Genomic DNA, 21,805 nt, shown 5'->3' on the forward strand with positions numbered 1-21,805 from the left:
GGGCTTGTCCTGCGCTATGTTCTATGTTCTAAGGTATGAGCACCTGAACAAAATGATGGTGGGAAGGGATAAGAAGGGCAGGAGAAGGGGCACAGTCCAACAGGCAAGAGGTCATAGATGAATGTAGATAGCAGGGCAGAAGAGAAAAGCTGAGTCAGAGTGGTGAGGCTTTGGCTCAACAAGCTTCGGCGAGAGCAGGTAAAAGGCGAGGAAAAGTCAGAATTGAAATCAGAAAGGGCCACCCTATTCGAGGAACTGTGACAGAGTATATAGATATGTTTAGGGGAGATAAATTGGGAAAGGTTTGTTAGAGCAGGTCACATCCAAACACTTCAAAAAACAGATCTTATTTGAAATGCTGAAATTCTGCTGATGCTGGAGATATCGGGGCCCCACAGCATTTGCAAGAGCTTTGGAGAGTGCTCAAGAGAGTTTACTAATGGATTGTGATTTACAAAAAGGCAACAGATGAAAGATCTTGTTGGAGGAGCCGCACATTGTCTGGAGATGTTCGAAGAGGATCATGTGATTTTGCAAGCAAAGAGAGTCAAACAGACTTTCTGTGTGTGTGTGTGTGTGTGTTGGAGAGAGAGAGAGAGACAGACAGAGCTCAGTTCTACAGTGTTACAGTCAGCAACAGCTGGGACTGGAACAGGACAAGCCGGCAAGCTTGTGGAAAACCCCATTTTGAGGACAGATTGTGAGTTGTTAATTCAGCCTGGTCAAAGCCCTTATGGTTCATACAAGAGGAGAGATTGGGTTTCTCTTATTTTCACTTGGAATAAGAGAAAACAAAAAGGAACTCTGTGATCACTTGAAAGAAAGAGGTTATCATCTGGAGAACCCTGACGGGGCAAGTTTCTTCAGCAAGACACTGAGTGGACGATGGAAGTAAATTGGTTGTGGAAATCCTGGAACAACAAATCTCTCTCTGAAAACCAACAAGAACCTTCCTGAGTGGTAAACATTTACCTTTCAAACATCAAAGTCTGGTGGACTTTATAAATGTTAAATTCTGTGCACAGAATAAGAATTGCCTGCAACCAGTGAACTTGGAGGAATGAGAAATGAGATTGGACTGTGAATCAAAGAACTTTTCTGAACTTACACACACATTACGTACACGTGAGCTGAGAATTAGAAGGGGGTTAGTTAAAGTTTGATTCTATTTTCATGTTTAAAGATAATTAAAAGCAACTTTTGTTTAAGTAACTGTCTTGGTGAACATCTATTGATGCTGGGTTTAAGGGTCCTCTGGGCTCGTAACATCTTATGGGGACTTGTTCTTTTGGATTGAAAAATCAGAGTTTTTGTGATTTATTAGTTAGTTGTTTTTTTTTTCAAATTAATTTAAAGCTTGTGTGTGGAAAAACAGCAGAAATGGAGGTTGATACATTTTTGTCACAACCATCTCCTGCAGAGCAAGAGAAAAGAGGAAATGATAGTTATTTCTAAGGCATTAAAACTGTCTGAAGTCAAGCACTGGATGGGGAAAATACAAATACAGAGGATTATAGTGAAATATATAGACGAGGAAAAGTTTGTTGAGAAAGACAGAGATAATTTTCTGGAGGATAGATCTGTTGAGTTGCAATTGGAAATGGAGAAATTGAGGGTGGAAGAAGAAAGAAAAAAAACTGAATTTTGAGTTGCAGAGACAACAATATGAGGCTTACAGGGACAATATGAGGAAGGGGGAGCTGAAAAACAGAGGGAGGGTGATGAAAGACAAAGAAAATATGACGGAAAAGAGTGAAAGGGACAGACGGTTTCAGTTAGAGAAGTAAAAACTGAGATGGAGAGAAGTAAGAGAATTGAGGCTCTAACTCCTGGGGAGAGGATTTTGCCTAGTAGAGGTAAATCTAGTTCCTCCTTTTGATGAGGGAGATATAGATACATATTTTCAGCTTTTTGAAAAGGTTGTTGAGAGATCAAGATGGCCAAAAGGAAAATGGCCTCTTATGCTTCAAAGTGTATTGAGGGGAAAAGCATAAATTGCATCCTCTAGTTTGGCTACAGAGCAAGTGGCAAATTAGGATACTGTTAAACAAGCAGTATTGAAAGCTTATGCGTTGGTTCCAAAAGTGTACAGACAAAAATTTAGGAGTTTGATGAAAACATGGAATCAATTTTATATGGATTTTGCTCTAAAGAAATCGGTATGGTTTATCCATTGGTGTGCCTCAAAAGGAATAAATAATGATTTTGACTGATCGAGAGAATTGATGTTAATTGAGGAAATTAAAAGATGTGTTCCAAATGAGATTAAATTACACCTGGTTTTGCCAGAAGAATGTATTCAAACAGTTGAATTTAGGGAGAGCAGATGTTCCAAACCTGGTAAGGATGTCCTGCAGCTGTCTGCTATCTCTCTACAGATTTGCTCCTCCAATTCTTGTTGACTATTGGACGGTCTATAATACAACCCCATGAGTGTGGTCATACCTTTCCTGGTCTGTCAGAGGGCTTGGTTTCAGTAAAGGAGGGAAAATCACTGGTTCCAGTTAAAATTTTTAGAGATACTGGGGCTGTTCAGTCACTGTTGTTGTAAAGTGTTTTAACTCTTGATCAGAGGACTGACACAGGTGAGACAACTTTGATTAAAGGTGAGGTAGAGTCAATATCTCTTCACAACATTGAGCTAAATTCAGAATTAGTTAAAGGACCCGTTGTGGTAGGAGTAATTTCAAAGTGACCCATGCAGGGTGTCTCATTTTTATTAGGGAATGATTTGGCAGAGGATAAAGTTGGATCAGTTTTGAGATTAACTAATCGGCCTAGTAAGGATGAGGTTGAAGAGGATTGTGAGATACATCCTGCATGTGCTGTAACAAGGTCTTTGTCTAAGAAAATGATGAGAGCTAAAGAAGATCCAGACTTGCCCGGTACTTCTGAAATAGTTTTGAAAGAGCAGGGTAATTGTGAGAGTAAGGATTTCTCTTTGTCAAGGAAAGAGTTAATTCAACAACTGAAAACAGATCCAGATCTTGTAAACTTCAGGGGCAAAGCAGTAAGTGAACAAGAGATTAAAGAAATGTGAGACAGAGACAGAGACTCTACAGTGTTACAGCCAGGAACAGCAGCTGGGACTGGAACAGGACAAGCTGGCAAGCTTAAGGAAAACCCCATTTGGAAGATGGGTTGTGAGTTCTTAATTCAGCCTGGCCAAAGCCCTTGGGGTTCATGCAAGAGGAAAGGACTGGCTGTCTAATGTTTCACTTGGAATAAGAGAAAACAAAAAGGAACTCTGTGGTGACCTGAAAGAAAGAGGTTATCATCTGGAGAACCACGAAGGGGCAAGTTTAGTCAGCAAGACATTGAAGCGGTTGGTGGAAGTAAATCAGTTGTGGATCTCCTGGAGCAGTAACCATTTACCTTTCGAGTACCAAAGACTAGTGAACTTAATAAATGTTAAATTCTGTGCACAGTAGAAGAATTGCTTGCAACCAGTGAACTTGGAGGAATGAGAAGTGAGATTGGACTGTGAACCAAAAAACTTTTCTGAACTTTCACACACATTATATACATGTACACTTAGAATTAGAAGGGGGTTAGAATTACAAGGGGGTTAGAATTACAAGGGGGTTAGAATTACAAGGGGGTTAGAATTACAAGGGGGTTAGAATTACAAGGGGGTTAGAATTACAAGGGGGTTAGAATTACAAGGGGGTTAGAATTACAAGGGGGTTAGAATTACAAGGGGGTTAAGTTAAGTTAATTAAGTCAATCGCGATAAGTTAAAGTGTGATTCTGTTTTCATGTCTAAAGATAATTAAAAGCAACTTTTGTTTAAGTAACCATTTGTCTTGGTGAATATCTATTGTTGCTGGGTTTATGGGTCCTCTGGGTTCGTAATAGATCAAAAAAGGATTCTCTGGAAGAGAACGTATCCCGGATGGTCTGTTGTCTCCCTGGTGCCAGGGTCCAAGATATCTCAGATCGAGTTCATGGTATTCTCAGGATGGAGGGTGAGCAGCCAGATGTTATGGAGGGACCCAAAAACGTGGGTAGGAAGGGTGAGGAGGTCATGCAAGGAGAGTTCAGGGAGTTAAGACATTGTAGCCATTAGTGAAACTTGGTTGCTGGAGGGGCAGGACTGGCAGCTCAACGCTCCGGGCTTCCGTTGCTTTAGACGCAATAGAACAAGGCGGATGAAAGGGGGTGGAGTTGCTCATCAGGGAAAATATCACAGCTGTGCTCTGGCAGGACAGACCAGAGGCTCGTCTACTGAGGCTATATGGGTGGAACTGAGGAACGGGAAAGGTATGACCACATTCATGGGGTTGTATTATAGACCATCCAATAGTCAACATGAATTGGAGGAGCAAATCTGTAGAGAGATAGCAGACAGCTGCAGGAAACACAAGGCTGTGATAGTCAGGGATTTTAATTTTCCACACATTGACTAGGACTCCACACTGTAAAAGGGCTGGTTGGGTTGGAGTTTGTCAAATGTGTTCAGGAAAGTTTTCTAAATCAATATTTTGAGGTATTAACTAGAGAGAGTGCAATACTGGATCTCCTATTAGGAAACGAGATAGGACAGGTGATAGACGTATGTGCAGGAGTACACTCAAATATTAGGTTTAAATTTATGTTGTGCTTCCTGTGCCTCTAGACCCACGAGAATCTCCTCTGAAATGTATTAAAAGATCTTGTTTGAATATGTGTGTTAGACAATATTCCTCTGTGCAATCCTGAAAGTTTCTTTTTTCTTTCCCTTGATATAACTAATTTTTTCATATTAACTATTCTGAGGGTGGAGGGGTTTGGAGGGTTTTGGGTGGGGGGGGGTTGTGGGAGGATGGTTTGTGTTGGGGTTTGGGGAGAGGGGGTTGGGGGGATTGTGGGATTTTCTTCCATCATGTATGTAGTTTTAGGATGTTTTTCTATTTGTAATTTGTGTTAGTTGATTAAATTTGATGAATACACGTGTGGAGAAAATTTTACATAAGATATTCAAAAAACAGAAGTATGTGTAGGGGAACATTTTGGGTCCAGTGATCATAATGCCATTAGATTCAAGTTAATTATGGAAAAGGATTGGTCTGGGCCTTGGGTTGAGGTTCCAAATTGGAGAAAGGCTAATTTTGAGGAAATGAGAAAGGATCTCAAATGCATGGATTGGGATAAGTTGTTTTCAGTCAAGGATGTGCGAGATAAGTGGAGGACCTTCAAAGGAGAAATTTTGAGAGAACAGAGTTTGTATGTTCCTGTCAGGATTAAAAGCAAGGTTAGCAGGCAAGGTTAGTTGGTTTTTGAGGTATATTGGGGATCTGGTTTGGAAGAAGAGAGGTGTATAACAGGTATAGGCAACACAAAGCAAATGAAGTACTTGAGGAGTATAAAAAATTCAAGACAAACTTCAAGAAGGAAATCAGGAAGGGTAAAGAAGAAGTGAAGTTACTTTGGCAGACAATGTGAAGGAAAATCCTAAGGGTTTCTACAGGTATATTAAGAGCAAAAGGATAATCAGGGACAAAATTGGTCCCCTTGAAGATCAGAATGGTCGGCTTTGTATGGGGCCAAAAGAGATGGGGGTAATTGTAAATGCTTTTTCCATCAGCATTCACTCAGAAACAGGAACCGTCGTGGGAAGTAAGAAAAACCAGCAGTGAGGTTATGGAATCTGTACAGATTAAAGAGGTGGAAGTGCTTGCTGTCTGAAAGCAAATAAGGATGGTTAAATCCCCAGGGCCTTGAGGGAGGCTGGTGTAGAAATTGCAGGGACACTGGCAGAAATATTTAAAATGCCCTTCACCACGGGTGTGGTGCCAGAGGATTAGAGGGTAGCTCACATTGTGCAGAAGAGGCTCTCTGAGAGATTGAATGGAATGTTCTTATGAGGAGAAATGGGATAAGATGGGTTTATTCTCATCATTATGCAGAAGGACAAGAGATTTATAAAATTATGGAGTAGTATAAATATCTCAGGTAAATGGTCTGAATCTTTCACCCAGGGCAGTCCAGAACTAGAGTGCATAGATTTAAGGCAAGAGGAGAGAATTTTAAAGTCTCAGTACTCTATTCTATCCATCTGAGATGTATTATCACATTGGAATATGCTGTCAGAGCAGGTGAATGTAATTACAATGTTTGACAGGCATTTGAACTTGAGAAGACCATAAGAGCAGAAATAAGCCATTCAGCGCATCAAGTCTGCCCCACCATTTCATCGTGAATTGATTATTTCTCCACTCACCCCTCTGCCTGGCCTTCTCCCCATAACTTTTAATGCCCCCACATAAAGGGATAAGTACCTAATGCGGGCAAATGGGTGCCATGGTCAGCTTGGGCCTAGGGGCCTACTCCTGGCCGTATCATTCATTAACTTTAACATTGGAATTGAAGCAAGCAACTCATTGTGTCGAGGACTCACTCTCGTCTCAGCAGCAATCCCTGGACCAACATCCTCCTCGGAACCGAATCTTGGCTCCTTATCCTCATATTCTGTGATTTCATAATAGTATTCCTCTCCGTAATGTTTTGGGTCATATTCATCGGGGTCGTTCTCCTCGATGTCGTACACTTTAAATTCATGATCATTACCACCTGATCCTTTGGCAGAAGAACCTTTGGGATATTGCCCTTTGAGGTCGTATTCACTGGGGTCATATTCATCGGGGTCATACTCGATAGTAGGGTCATACTCTTTGGGGTCATGTCCTTTAAGGTCATATTCATCGGGGTCATACTCAATAGTAGGGTCATATTCTTTGGGGTCATGTCCTTTAAGGTCATATTCATCGGGGTCATACTCGATAGGGTTATACTCTTTGGGGTCATGTCCTTTGAGGTCATATTCATTTGGGTCATATTGATTGGGATCATACTCAACATCATACATATTGGGGTCATACTCGATAGGGTTATACTCATTGGGGTCATGCCCTTTGGGGTCATGCCCTTTGAGATCGTGTTCACTGATCCTGAAGTCTTTGAAGTCATATTTGCTGAGGTCATACTCATTAAAGTCCTGCTCCTTCCCCTCAGATTCCTTCTTGTCTGGATAATAATCATCTTCTCCAGTCAGATAGTCTTCTTTGTAATCTTCATCAGTCTTGGCCTTATTTAATCCGTGCGATTTGCGATGGTTCAGGAATGGAGAGCAACACAGCATCATGTTAGTAAAGCTTCAGCAAAATTCCACACAATGACCTTTTGCAAAGTAGCCACGGAAATGGAAGGCATTTTGGGAAGGGGGTCATTCCCCCTTGATGGGATCCTCTGGCCACTGGCTGGCTTTGTTAGTTGGATCGGTAAGCAGGTTGGTGAATTGGCATTGAAGAGCAAACCCTGATCCCAAACGTGGGGGAGCAGGGTAAAAGGAAACAAATCTGTTAGCCAGGAAGAAGTGCGGGTTGGCTACATGTCCGGGCTGCCTTTGCAAACAAGTCTCAGCATGGAGTCAAGGCCTGGCTTCGAATTGTTAACATTTTTGCTTTGTTTGATTTCAGTTTTCAATCCCTTTCCTTTTTTTTGGCAGGAAATGATGGATAATGTTTGAAACTGAGTAACACCCCACCTTTTATCATCCAGTTTCCCTGAAACATCTGATGGGGTGGGAGGGGGGGTGGGGGGGGAAGGGCAGAATTTAAATTTTCAAGTTTAAATTTAGACATATAGCAAGGTTTCAGACCCTTCCAGTCCATGAGTCCGTGCCACTCAATTGCACCCAATTAACCCACAACCTCAGTACATTTTGACAGCAGGAGAAAACCAGAACCCCTGGGGAAAACCCACTCAGACAGAGGGAGAACATACAAACTCCTTACACACAGCACAGGAATCGAACCCCAGTCCCGATCACTGGTGCTTTAAGATGGCAATGAACTGCTACACCAACCGGGCCACCTTTTTTTCCAAAGAATTAAGAGCCAGAAGAATGGCAGTAACCGGTTTCCAAAGCTCCTCACAGGATAGAAGGCCCATTGAATCCATGCCGGCTTACAGATTCCCCTGTAATCCATTCCCCCCATACTCCCTTCAACTCCCTCCAGGTTCTACACTCCACCCACACAATTAATCCATGACCTGCATGTCTGTGGGATGTGGAAGAAAACCAGAGCACCCTGGGGGAAACCAACCAGGTCACAGGGAGAACATGCAAACTCAACACAGACAGCACTGGAGGTGGAGATCGAACCCATGACCCCGGAGCTGGGAGGCAGCAGCACTACTCTCTGTGCAGCCATAGAAGGTGGATGGACCTTTGTCGGTTGACATGTTGGAGGATTCTAGGATGGGAACACAAGTACCAGGGCCCGGGTCCGAGAACTCCCTCCCCAACCCAGGACAACCGCAGAGAATGACATAGGCCACTCACCACCATCTTCCTAGGGGCCATTACGGATGGGCAATAAATGCTGGCCTTGCCAAGGGTGGTGGTGATGGGGGGGGTTCTGTTCCTTATTCCCAGAGAGTATGGAGAATCACCATACAGCGAGCAATGAATCAAACAAAATGCAAACATTGTTAAAACATTCCATGGCCGGGTGCACTTGACTCCTGCAGTGATCAACAGTAAAACTGTTTTTTAACATTTAACCGTAACAGTTAAATGTAAACAGTGAGGCAAAAGTGAAAAGCCCAGCAGATTCCAAACAAATTCCAACAAAATCTGATGTTTGGATGAAAGATGAATCCATACCGTAGTTCCACTGGTGAGAAGCCTCCAGGATTGGGGATCGGCGCTGAGAGTTTCTGCAGCTCCCTGGAAGCCTGCCTTCTGTTGATCCTCCATGTGACTCCTTCCCCACCTCCTCCCCCAATGCCCAGAGTTGACCCCCAACTGTAGATAGCCTGACCCAGAAGCTTTGTCCCAATGCATCTTACCTCATTGGCCTTCTCTCTGGCTGCTGAAGAACTGGTTGTTCCTTCATAGGTTTCATAGTAATATTCCTCCACCTGCTGCTCTGGGAGAACATTGTTCACTTCCTGAGGACACACAGAGGAGGAACTTTAATCTCAGACCATTCATTGGACTTCAAGGAATGGTGCCCATGATGGGCCAGGGAGAGATGGTTCATCACAGATCTTCCAGTCTTCACCTGGAAAGATCTTGATCACGTTGACTACCTTTTGCCCCAGTTGGACTTTGGTAAATCTCTGCTGTCTGAATTGCTCTTGCTCCCTCTTCTGAGCTGTGAATGTTTTTTTGGAAGGAACCTTTGTTGCTACGGCCATTGTGTTAGTTTGCCCAGAGATCGTCTTCTCTTTGAAGAATGAAATGGGTTTCCTTGTCTGAAAAATGTGCTGAGATGGAATGCAGAGACATGAACACCATGAGGGGCAATGGGGAATGGTGGGAGGGTGGGATGGGGGGGGAAAGAGCAGGGAAGGTGGGTTTCAAGGGAAGGGAGGGGAGGGGAGAGGGAAGGAAGGGAGAATAAGGAACAGGGAGAGTGAGGGTGGGCTGGAATGGAAGCGGAGATGAAGGTTGTGGAGGGAGGGATAGATGGAAGGAGGATGAGGAAGGATGGACATGGAGGGAGGGAATCCGGGAGGGAAAGGGTGGGAGAGACAGCAATGGAGACACAAGAATGACAAGACTGACATGGAGATGATGGAGAGACTGACAGACGAAGACCACAGACAATGGCAGACACAGGACTTGTCTGTTACCTGGGTTGGGGTTTCTGCCCCTTCCAGAGTAGGGTTTTCCTCAGCTAGACGAGAATTATATTCTACAAAATCAGCATCACCATAGCCGTAGCCATAGTTCAGGGTCTTTTCCAGAGGGAACTGCATGGTGAGGGCAGAGCAATGAGTTAGCAGTAGCCTGATGGGGTCAGGTTCAGAACTCACCCAATCCATCACCACAAGAAATATGTCCAGCACTTGGGTTCATGGGTCTGTGGATGAGTGACGAACAATTGCATTACCCCTGACCATCCTACATTGATGGCAGTACTCTGACAGGTATGCATTGAGGACCACTCCATCAACACAACCCTCCAAAGATCATATTTCCATTGGATAAGCAACAAGCATGGTTCAACAATTGATTTAGAGACAGAAAAGTGGGGAGATATTGGCTGTGGGGTGAGCTGTTGGTTGGACGTGGTGTGGGAAGGGCTGGTTTCCATCTGAGACCGTGGACTTTTACCTGGCCAAGAAGTTGAGCCATGAGAAGCGTCCACACGGTGGCCAGGCAGTAGGCCGAACTGAAGCAGACCAAATAAAATGCGTTAGTGGTGACGAGAATGGGGAGTGGGAACGTGGACAGGGACTGGGAGTGGGAACGGGGAGTGTGGACAGGGGTGGGGACAAGGATTGGATGAGGATGGGGAGTGACGTCATGGATGGGGATGGGGATTGGAGACGTGGAGTGGAACAGGGATGGGAAGAGGAGAGAGGAGAGGAGAGGGGTGAGGAGAGGGGAGAGGAAAGGGGGGAAAGGGAAAAGGGGAGGGGAGAGGAGAAAGGGGAGAGGAGAGGGGGAGAGGGGAAAGGGGAGAGTAGAATGGAGGGAGTCATGGGAAAGGGAGGAGAGAGAGTCAGGGGAAGGAGGAAAGGGAATCAGACAAGGGGAGAGAGTCAGAGAGCTGGGAGAGAGAAGGTGGATCACCAGGGATTCAGTGGAGGGTGCGTTGGGTTAACGAGATAAGGGGGTGTCACCAGGCGGTCGGTGAGCTGGCCAGCTGAGGGGAGGTCAGCAGGGGCTGTGAGGGGGATCAAGGGAATGCGGTCTGCAGGGTGATAGCAGAAGTTCAGCAGAAGGGGGAGTGAGCAGTCCAGGTCCGGATTGAAGCAAGAGCTGGGTGAGGGGCCAGGTTTTCTCTGACCCCGTCCCTGTGGTCAAACCCCTCTCCTCTCCTATCAACATCTCCACTGTCCATGTCACCCTACTGAATGTCCAGCCAGTCCTCCCCCACCCATATTCCCCACCCAACCCCGTCACCCCTCCCTCCACCCTGTCTCCCCTCCCCCATCCCGTCATCCTTACCCTTATGCCATAACACTTCCCCATCCCCTGGACAACCCCCCACAGACTCCACACCCACCCCTCCTCCCATTCTCCACCACACCCCATCACCCCTCCCCTTCCAAAACCCCACCCCAGATGCCTGGCACTCCTTTCCCTAACCACCTCCCCCAAACACCCCTACAACCTGTCAATCCCCTCCCACTGTCACCCCAATCTCCCCTCTTCCTTGGGGACCCACACCATCCCCCAACTCCCCTCAGCCTCCCCACAGACTGCACCCCATCTCCTCCTCCACGTCCTCTCCCAACTACCCCACCTCTCCTCCACACATCCCCCCTTACTCCTGTATTCTCTTCCTCAACTACCCTCTCATTCACACCCCTCTCCCCAACACCCACTCCCCACACACTCTCCTCTACACCCCTACACTCCCTCTACACCCCCACACTCCCTCTACACCCCCACACTCCCCCTACACCCCCACACTCCCCCCTACACCCCCATACTCTCCTCTACACCCCCACACTCCCCTCCCCTACACCCCCACACTCCCTCTACACCCCACACTCCCCCCGACACCCCCACACACCCCTCTACACCCCCACACTCCCCTCCCCTACACCCCTACACCCCCCCTACATCCCACACTCCCCTCCTCTACTTCCCCACACTCCCCCTACACCCCTACCCCCCTTATACACCCAACCCTCCCCTTTACACTCACTCCCCTCTTCACACCCACTCTCCCCTACACCCCCACACTCTGCTCTTTACCGCCACACTCTCCCCTACATCCCCACACCCACTCTACATCCCACACTCTCCTCTACACCCCCACACTTCCCTCTACACCCCACACTCCCCACCACTACACCCATACACCCTACACTCCACACTCTGCTACACCCCCACACTCCCCTACATCCCCACACTCCCCCTACACCTCATCCCCTTACACCCCAACACTCCCCTCTACACCCCACACTCCCTCTTACACCCACACACTTCCCTTCTCTTCACCCCCACGCGCCCTCACATGCATCCCTCCTTCCACCGTGTCCCTTACAGCAAGACGAACATGAGGAGAGAAGGGGCAGAGATGGAAAACTGGGGCAGAAGGAGAGTGTGGATGGTAGAAGATGGTTCACACAGAGAGATAGTGACAGGTGGAGGGGGATTAGATTGAGAAAGGGAATAGGCAGAGAGAGTGATCAGGCGGAGAACGGAGTCAGAAAAGAGGGACAGGTGAAGAGATCTGGAAGAGGAACCATGTGGCATCAGACACTGACTGGAGATTCCTCAGTCAACTTCCACCCACCCCACTAATAAAAGTTTCAGCCCTATCACCACCTCCTCCTCTCCCTCTCCTTCCCTCTCTCTCTCACTCTCTCTCTCTCTCTCTCTCTCACTCTGTGATCCTCTTCCCTCTCCCTTCTTTGATGGTATGTCTCAATCCCTCTGTGTTTGTGGGTGTGTGTGTATGTGTATCTGTGTGTGAGTGTGTATATTTGCTTGTGTGCCTATGTGAGTGTATGCCTGTGTGTGTATGTGTGTGTGTGTATGTATGTATCCCTGTGCATTTGTGTGTGTGTCAGCGTGTGTGGGTGTGTATGTGTGCATGTGCATACTTTTGAGTGTGTTTCTTTTTCCCTCTCTCTCCTTCCTCACCCCTTCCCTGCTGTGTTTCTCCCTGCGGGGTGCAGGAACAGGGCTGTGTGACTGACCTCAGTGATCTGGGCTTCCTGGGCCTGAGGGAGCTGGGGCAGTGGAGTGCTGCAGTCAGGGCTGTAATGGTCACAGTAATCGTAGGCTGCTCGAGGATCAGGGACGATCAGGAGCTGCTGGATATCCCCCTGTAAACAGAGACACAAGCATTAGATTCTCACCAAAACTACCACCAGTCACACAGATTGGGGTAGAAGACACCATGTGGTTCCCAGCACAGGAACTGAGCGCTCCGTCACAGCACAAAGCACAAATACAAGATATACTGGAAAACTCAGCGCATTGGGGCAGCACCAGTGGTGAATGGGTGACATTGAGATCTGTCGTCATGATGAGAAAGGTTTTCACTGAAGGCAAATCGCCATTCAGCAGGATTCTGAGAAACACCAGGAGGTTGGAGAATGTCCAGGTTGCACTCACTGACCAGTGGGAAGATAGGTAGAGTTCAAAATATAATATGATTAACTCGGCCATGTCATTTTTTAAAATAAACTAACAAACTTTATTCAACTACAACATTACAAACACAAAACTACAACTCAAACCAAAACCCACCATAATATGGCAACCAACCCGTGAAAAGCAGCAATTACAACTATCTTTCTATTACACAGCATTACACATCAAATTCAAACACGATTTTCATCATCATCCCCTGGGGGGGGGGGCCCCACCGTTCCCTAAACTCGGCCACCTTGGACACCTCGTGTTCCCGCTCCAACACCGCACAGGCTCGGACATCTCCCCGAAGGACAGGCAGGCAGTCAGTTCTCCCTCCACCCTCGAGCGCCCGCTGCCTCAACCCGTGAATGACCAGTTTCACCAACCCCATCAGCACAAGAAGATCCACTGAATGCCCGGCCCCTTCCGCACTGGGGGGCTGTCGATCTGGAGTGTGGGGCTGAAGTGCAATCAGAATTTGGGGAGAAGCCCCTTCAGGTAGGTGAAGGAGGGATGCAACCTCACTCACTCCGCAAAGATGTGGTACCCCGTCTCCTCCAGTTCGCAGAAGTGACAGGCAGCCGTGGTGTCGATGAACAGGCGACCGGGGTCTCGGTGAACCAACTCAGAGAGCAGTTACATGGCACAGCTTGATGCAGTGCTCTTCAGCCCAGGTCCCTGATGTAAAGGGGGAGGATTCTTGCATACAGGAACCTCCACTGGGGATCGTCCTCAATAACAGGTTGTAAAGCAGTCCACCACGGTGTGTCTGGATGACTGATGAGAGCGAGGAAGTGAAAAGTGTGCAGGTGCAGCCAGAACAGGAACCACTTCAGTGCATCCCGGAACAGCACAGAGCAAAATGCCACAAGGCAGTTCACATTATCCTGTCGGGCTTTGGGTCCGACGAGCACCCCCAGCTGATTGGGGCTCAGCACAACTGGGACTGCTCTACCCCACCAAGCCCTCCTGACACCTATCCCTGCAGGATGGGGACCACCCTCTTTCTCTGGCAGACACAACGCCTCAGACCCGCATCAGCTCCCAGTAAAACGTGGCAGCTCCACCATCACGGCATGACTGATTTTCACCACTGGGAGCTGTGTGCCCCCATAGGCAGTGACCCATGTGAAGGAAGTAGGTGGCCAGCACGTGCTACCATGGACAGATACTCGGTGAACATGCATCTCTGCAGGACCCCAAGACGGAGGGCTGCCAGCTGGGTCTGGACACACCAGTGACTGACCGCCCTCCTCGATTGACAGACTCAGGACTGCAACAGAGACCCAGCACCTCCTGTTTCCCAAGAAGACGTCCACCAACTTCTTCTGGGTCATGGAAACATAAACCGTGGTTGGGACCAGGGTGACTAACCGGTATCACAGCTTCGAGACCGGACAAAATATTCCCAAGGACACTCAGGGAGGCTTGTGGACAGATAGTGGGGCCATTAAGAGAGATATTTAGGATGTCACTGGCCACAGGGGTGGTGCCAAAGGATTGGAGGGTGGCACATGTGGTTCTGCTGTTTAAGAAAGGGTCCAAATGTAAACCTGGGAATTATAGGCCTGTGAGTCTGACGTCTGTGGTGGGCAAGTTGATGGAAAGTGTTCTGAGGGATGGTATTTACAAATATTTGGAGGTACAGGGATTGATAGGGAGTAATCAGCATGGTTTTGTCAGGGGTAGATCATGCTTGACAAATCTGATTGAGTTCTTCGAGGGGGTTACAAAAAATGTTGATGAAGGGAAAGCTGTGGATGTTGTCTATTTGGACTTTAGTAAAGCTTTTGACAAAGTTCCCCACAGGAGGTTAGGAAAAAAGGTGGAGGCATTAGGTATAAATGAGGAGGTAGTGAAATAGATTCAGCAATGGTTGGATGGGAGGTGTCAGAAAGTAGTGGTAGAAAATTGTTTGTCTAATTGGAGGCCGGTGACTAGTGGAGTTCCTCAGGGATCGGTCCTCGGTCCACTATTGTTTGTTATATATATTAACGATCTGGAAGTAGGGGTGGAGCAAGTTTGAGGATGATACAAAGATTGGTGGTGTTGTGGACAGTGAGGAAGATTACCGTAGATTAAAAGGTGATTTAGGAAGGCTGGAGGTGTGGGCTGAGAAATGGCTGATGGAATTTAATACTGATAAGTGTGAGGTGTTACATTTTGGAAAGGCAAATCTAAATAGGTCATAGGCATTAAATGGTAGGCTATTGAGGAGTGCAGAGCAACAAAGGGATTTAGGAGTTGTGGTAAATAGTACCCTCAAGGCTGATACTCAGGTAGATGGTGTGGTGAAGAAGGCATTTGGAATGTTGGCCTTCATAAATCGGAGTATTGAATTCAAGAGTAGGGAGGTTATGATGAAATTGTACAAGGCATTGGTGAGGCCAAATTTGGAGTACTGTGTACAGTTTTGGTCACCAAATTATAGGAAAGATATAAACAAAATAGAGAGAGTGCAGAGAAGGTTCACGAGAATGTTGACAGGATTTCAAGGTTTGAGTTACAGGGAAAGGTTGTGCAGACTGGGGCTTTTTTCTCTGGAGCGTAGAAGATTGAAGGGGGACTTGATAGAGGTGTTTAAGATTTTAAAAGGGACAGACAGAGTAAACGTGGATAGGCTTTTTCAATTAAGAGTGGGGGAGATTCAAACTAGAGGGGATGGTTTAAGATTGAAGGGGGAAAATTATAAGGGGAACATGAGGGGAAATTTCTTTACACAAAGGGTGGTTGGGATGTGGAATGAGCTTCCGACAGACGTGGTCGAGGCGGGATCATTGGTTACATTTAAGGAAAGACTAGATAGTTACATGGAGAGGAGAGGACTGGAGGGGTATGGACTGGGTGCTGGTCAGTGGGACTAGGAGGGTGGGGATTTGTTCTGGCATGGACTAGTTGGGCCGAACTGGCCTGTTCTGTGCTGTAAGTGGTTATATATGGAGACCACCAGCTGGTTGATGAACTGCGCCCTGCCCTGAAACAGAATTACACAGAGGAGACCCAACCAGTGTCCCAAACTCTCAGACACCTCCAGGCAGGACTCCCTAGTTGCACCCGGCTAGAACCCCAGATAGGGAGATGCATAGCACTCCACTCAAAGGGACAAATCTCTTCAGGTAGGGAATCCACCTGCCACTGTCCCACCAGAAGGCCAGAACACTTCACCCAGTTTACCCTTACCAAGACCTCTAGCCATGCACGAATCCTCTGCAGGTCATTGGGGTTAGTGACCATGAGGAGGACATCATCGGCATAAGCCAAGAGGATGACCTTCATCTTTGGCTCACTCAGCACCAGCCCCAGCAGCCTCTTCTGAAGAAGGCACAGGAATGGCTCTTTGCAGATGGAGTGCAGTTGCCCCGACAAGGGACACCCCTGACATATCACTCACCCCCCGCCAAAGCAAAAAGACGCCATTAAGGACCCATTGACCTTGATGAAACACTCTGCCACGGTGTACATTAGTTGAATGCAGGCTGTGAAACACGCCCCAGTCCAAACGAGTGGAGGGACCCGAGAGGTAACCATATTCCACCCTGTCGAATGCCTTTTGGTCGAGAGAGAGAAAGGCAGCCAACAGACCAGTCTCACGGGTCAGTTGGACCAGGTCCTGGACAAGGTGGGTGTTGTCCTGAATGGACCAGCCCAGGACATGTAAGACTGGTCAGGGTGAATCACTTGAGCCAGTACAGAGCCCAGGTGATTGGCCCTCACCCAAGCAAAGGTTCTGCGCTCAGGAGAGATAACGGGTGCCAATTCCTCAGGCAGCAGAGATTTCCCTTTTTCGGCAGCAGGATGATGACTGCCCTGCGCCAAGAAAGGGGCATTTCCCCTGTTGCCAGGCTCTTCTCCAGGACCCTGGAGAAGTCCACACACAGGATGTCCAGAAGGCTCTGAGGAATCCCACTATCAGTCCGACCAGCCACAGAGACAAGCCGCTCTGTAGCTGGTGAAGAGCTCCGGTCAGCTCTTCCAATGACAGGGTAGATTCCAGCCACTCGATAGCCTCAGGGCTGAACTGCGGCTGGTCCTCCCACAGGGTCTGATGCGCATCATCACTGGACAGATCCGACGAGAACAGTCATGTAAAACCATCGGACCTCTCGGGTTATTCCCACTGGATCCATAACAGAGGAATCGTCTTCTGCAACAGCTCTATGAGCTGCCTGCAGACTCCCCTCAATTTCTCCAGCGAAAGGAAGAAGGGTGAGGCTTGGTCCATATCCCTCAGCATCTGAACCTGTACCCTCATGTACACGCCTCACTACCTCTCAAACTCAGGTCCCTCAGCACCTCCTTCTTCTCCTGGTACCCTTACTGAAGGAGTGAACCTTCAGCGGTCAGCCCCAGCTGAGACCAAGTCAAGCAGCTCCTGCCTGAGCCGCTTGATCTCGGACACGCACTCCTTGGTTGACCCTCGCACAGACTCCTGACAAAACAAACTTATGTGAAACTTCTCCACGTCCCACCTGAGCCTGAGAGGTGAACCTCACCCTTTCCCCCCACCCCGACCATGTCACCCAGAAATGACAAAACGAATCCCAAAGTCGGTTGTTAGAATGCCAGTACGCTGACCCCGGCCGAGCGGGCAGCAGACTGAGGGCCACCCAAACCAGATGGTGGTCCGAACACACCACTGGCTGCATGGAGGGAACCGACACCCAAGAGATGTGCGCTCTGGAGATGAGCCTCACACCACCTCCATCCCTCCTTGAATATGCATAGGACTCCAGATGTAGGTTTCGCCAATCATCGACCAGATCAAAGGAGCCCACCAGCTCCATCAGCATCTTCACCGAGACTCGGTGAAACTTAAGGCTGGTACGACCCCTGTCCTCGAGGGTGCAGTTAAAATCACCCAGATTGAAACCAGCAGTGCAGACACATATTGGAACAGGTGCGCCTGGATCGGGCCAGGCTCAGGGGCATAAACGTTGACAAGGTGCAAAAGTACGCCATCCTGGCGCACGGCCAGATGGAGCAGATGGCCAGGCACCAACTCTTGAACCGTTAGGATCTCGAGTTGGAAGGTTGGGGCCAACAGGATAGCCACCCCACTCAAAATGAAGTGACATATGTAAACCCCCACGCACTATTCCAGGAGCCAGGTGGATTCATCTGGAACAGAGCGGGTCTTCTACAAGAAACTCACTGCGTATTTCTCATCCCTAAGGACTGAGAGATGGGGGAACCTGCGGAGAGACCCTCTTCAGCCATTGATGTTCAGGCTGGTGACAGTAATCTTCATGACAAGTCACTGGAGACTCCGTCGCCAGAGCCCTGGGTAGAGGGAGAAGGGCTCCTTGTAGAGCCTCCCTTCACCATAACTGCAGGCAGCAAGGCCTGCAGGAGTGACTTGAATTTGCACAGCTCATTCCTCGTCAATTCTGACTCCTTCCCCGTCTTTTTGAGGATGATATGGAGGGACTGAGCAACCACAGGGAGATCCGACCAGTGGGCAGCAGCCAGCTGGTTTTTATTCCGTCTCCCCCTGGGTGTCCTCCAGGAACTCCCTCACCTCTCCCATACTGACAGCCGTGGACCCAAAACTGAGGATAAAGGTGTCCACCAGCTCTGTGTCAAAAGAATCCTCCTCATCATATCCCACATCCTTTTCCACCTCTGTGCCCACCCCTGTCTGTGTGGTAGTGATCGAGGGACACCCTGACGCCCTTCATCCAGAACAACCATTCCCCAGTTCAGGCGACTCACAGACCTTCCTGGAGCCCAAACAAAGGACACGTGTTGTCTGAGTCCTGCCTGCCTCCACGCTCCAGTCCCCCTTCTTCACAGAATGAGTCAGTGATTCATGCGCTGAGTGGACGGGTGATTCGGGGGCCGTATGTCTCACCACAGGAACCCTTGCCTTGATGGAGACCACCTTATGGGATATCACCCCACCAGGTGACCATCCTCCCTCGGGTAATCCCTGGATTCTGGCCTATCTTCTCCACCAGGCGACCTGCACTCTGGGCACGCAGCCACACCAGAGGGTAGGTCCCCTCCCTTCCACTCAGCAGAATCCCCCACTGACTCTGGATATGTTTGCTGGGGAAGTGCAGCCCCGAAGGAAGGAAGATCACTCCCCTCATGTGGCCCTGCCACCACAGGGCCACCGTCTAGCTCCAGGAAAACACTCTTCACGCACGTGGTCTGTACTGGGGGTAAATCCCCTTCCTCAGGCTCCCCCGTTCCCACTTCCACAGACACGTCTCTTGTGCTTTGTCCCACCTACTTTCTGAGGCACAGAGACTTCCGTCTCTGAGGAATCCTTGGTCTCTAACACCCTATCACTCTCCCCAACTCCCCCAAGCCCCTGAGACTATCAGGTCCTCTGGGTCAGGCCTGGAGGAAACCGTTGGCTCCTGCTCCTCTAGAGAAGGGGTCTGGAGGTGTTTTGTCTTCCTCTGTGCCTTCCTCCCCTTAGCAGAAGTCCATCCCTCCCCACCGATGCCCCACTCTCTTCCCCAACACCCATCACCTCCACCTCAGGAAGGGCATCTGCCCCGGGGGAGGAACAGCTGGAGGGGGTATAGCAGAAGAAGGGCCAGCTGTGCCACCCCACACCATCGAGGTGGAGGCAGAAGCTCGCTGGTTAGGGCACTCTCCCCGAATGTGCCCATACCCCTTCCATTCACGGAACCTCAGTCGCCTCATGGCCCAGTACACGGGATAAATATTCCCCTGTAAGACCACCTGGAACTGCCCCTCTGCATCCCCACCCTGCGCCAACTGCATAAAGACCAGCCTTTTAAAGTCATACAGTGACTTATAGTCAGGTACGAGCTTACACACTGTCAAGGTGATACTGACTTCACCTCCCCCAGAGATCTCGGGGAGGGAGAAGGGCTGCATCAGGAATGTGGGGTACATGGTAGATAGGACCCCCTTCTGGATGGGGGCTGTCACTGGCTCCACCGGGATGAAGAGCTCTCCCACTGACAGGCCCTTACTCAGGGGCAGGGACACTTCTTTAGTGGATGGCAAGAACGTAGTCTTTCCATGAATTTTATCCACTGCAACATTACCCCCCCCCCCCCCCCCCACAACCCAGAGTCTGAGACAGAGCTTTTAAACCACCTTCCAGACCGATGTCCAAAGTCTTTCATCTGAAGGAAGATGCCTCTGCAGGAGCCCAACCCCAGGAGCTGCAACTGTCCAAGGGGCACCATCGTAGAGCTGCAGCTCGCCGTGATGAAAGTCCGACGCAGTCAGTAATTATCGCACCTGCTGATCCTTCCACCAGCAGAGCCCACAATCAATCATTCTCCAAAAGAGCAGAGCAGGGAAGGGAGTTTCCACAGGAATGTCTGTGCACTGACAACTGCAGCGCTGTTCTTCTCGAGCGCAGGGGGTATGTCTGCCTCCGGGTCAGCCCGATTCTTCTCTGGCTTCACGTGTCCAAGGAGCTGTCGGGAATCCCTGTCCCCCAGCCGTCCTGAGCGAGAGTCCTCAGTTGGGAGTGGGGTTACCGATGATAATGATCCAACTCCCATTGAAGTCTAGAAACTGCTTTGGCAATCTGCCAGCCACTGCAGCTCCCACAGCCCTCAGGCCCAGTCAAAGACTGCAGAGCAAACTCTTCTTTATCCCTCTAGAAATTACCACCGCTGGGCTGAGAATGAGCTCCCAGACTTTTCAGTGACCCCTGCACTTCCACTTACCAATTTTTAAAACCATAAATTCTTAATTGACCATAGAGCTCACGCAGTTCCGCCCCTCCCACAGTGTGACTCCCCCAGTCCTGCCGTCCCACAGTGTGACACCCCCCTCCGAACTGCCCCTCCCACAATGTGAACCCCCCCAGTCCTTCCCCTCCCACAGTGTGACCCCCCCAGTCCTGCCCTCCCACAGTGTGACACCCCCTCAGTACTGCTTCTCCAGTGTGACTCCGCAGTCCAGCCCCTCCCAGTTTGACCCCCCCTAGTCCTACCCCTTCCTGTGTGACCCCCCAGTCCTTCCCCTCCCACAGTGTGACTCCCCCAGTCCTGCCCCTCTCACAGTATGACTCCCCCAGTCCTGCCCCTCCCTCAGTGTGACCCCCCCCCCCCCAGACCTGCCCCTCCCATAGTGCAGGATTACTGAGATGGGCTCCTCGCACTGGAATGAATGAATGACAGGGAGTTTGAAGTGGATGTGTGGAAACTCTGGCAACGTGCTTTAGTGAACAGTCCCTCAGGATGCGAAGCAACTTAACCCAGCCAGCTGTTCTCCTCAGTCTGACTCAGCATCTGGAGAACATTAAAGTACATTACAGACAGAGGCAATCTTCTCACATTTATTCTTAGCATTAGCTTCTCATCACTCGTTTGTAAATGATAAACGGCAGCAGTTTGGATTCTGTGTCTGCACGTGCCTCACCATCACAGCTCTGTCAATCTGAGTTTACGAGCAATGCCACAGAGATCCAGCAGCCTGTTTACTTTTAGGCAGACAGATCATAAAAACTACAAATGTTTCAACTGTGAAATTAACTGATTCAACATGGAATCATACTGAGGGTACAGATTCAACTGAGCAAAGGCACAGAGTTTATCCGGAGCACACTACAGCCCAGAAAAAAGCAATTCGGATGACCTATTTGAAGCCTGACTATTTTTCCAACTCCTCCCTGCATCCAATCAAGCCCTCCATACCCCTCCCATCCACATACCTCTAATCCTTCCTTAAATATCAAAATCAAACCCACATCCATCACCTCCACTGGCA

General features: G+C 48.9%; 1 protein-coding gene across 5 annotated transcripts in view; it reads right to left on the reverse strand.

Moving 5' to 3' along the window:
* col11a1a (collagen, type XI, alpha 1a) overlaps positions 1-21,805 on the reverse strand; it is a 376,434-nt gene that overhangs the window by 289,954 nt on the left and 64,675 nt on the right. Inside the window, exons 5-9 of one of the 5 annotated variants that reach the window (XM_069939456.1) lie at positions 12,655-12,783; positions 9,625-9,744; positions 9,079-9,255; positions 8,836-8,937; positions 6,380-7,066 (exon numbers count right to left, since the gene is read on the reverse strand). In XM_069939456.1, the coding sequence (XP_069795557.1) occupies positions 6,380-7,066; positions 8,836-8,937; positions 9,079-9,255; positions 9,625-9,744; positions 12,655-12,783 (1,215 nt within the window). Of the gene's footprint in view, positions 1-6,379; positions 7,067-8,835; positions 8,938-9,078; positions 9,256-9,624; positions 9,745-12,654; positions 12,784-20,176; positions 20,346-21,805 lie in introns of those variants that run through there. The other 4 variants (XM_069939460.1, XM_069939457.1, XM_069939458.1 and 1 more) reach the window with 4 other exon arrangements.

The sequence above is a fragment of the Narcine bancroftii genome, chromosome 5 (assembly GCF_036971445.1).
Source record: "Narcine bancroftii isolate sNarBan1 chromosome 5, sNarBan1.hap1, whole genome shotgun sequence".
In the NCBI taxonomy this organism is placed as follows: Eukaryota; Metazoa; Chordata; class Chondrichthyes; order Torpediniformes; family Narcinidae; genus Narcine; species Narcine bancroftii.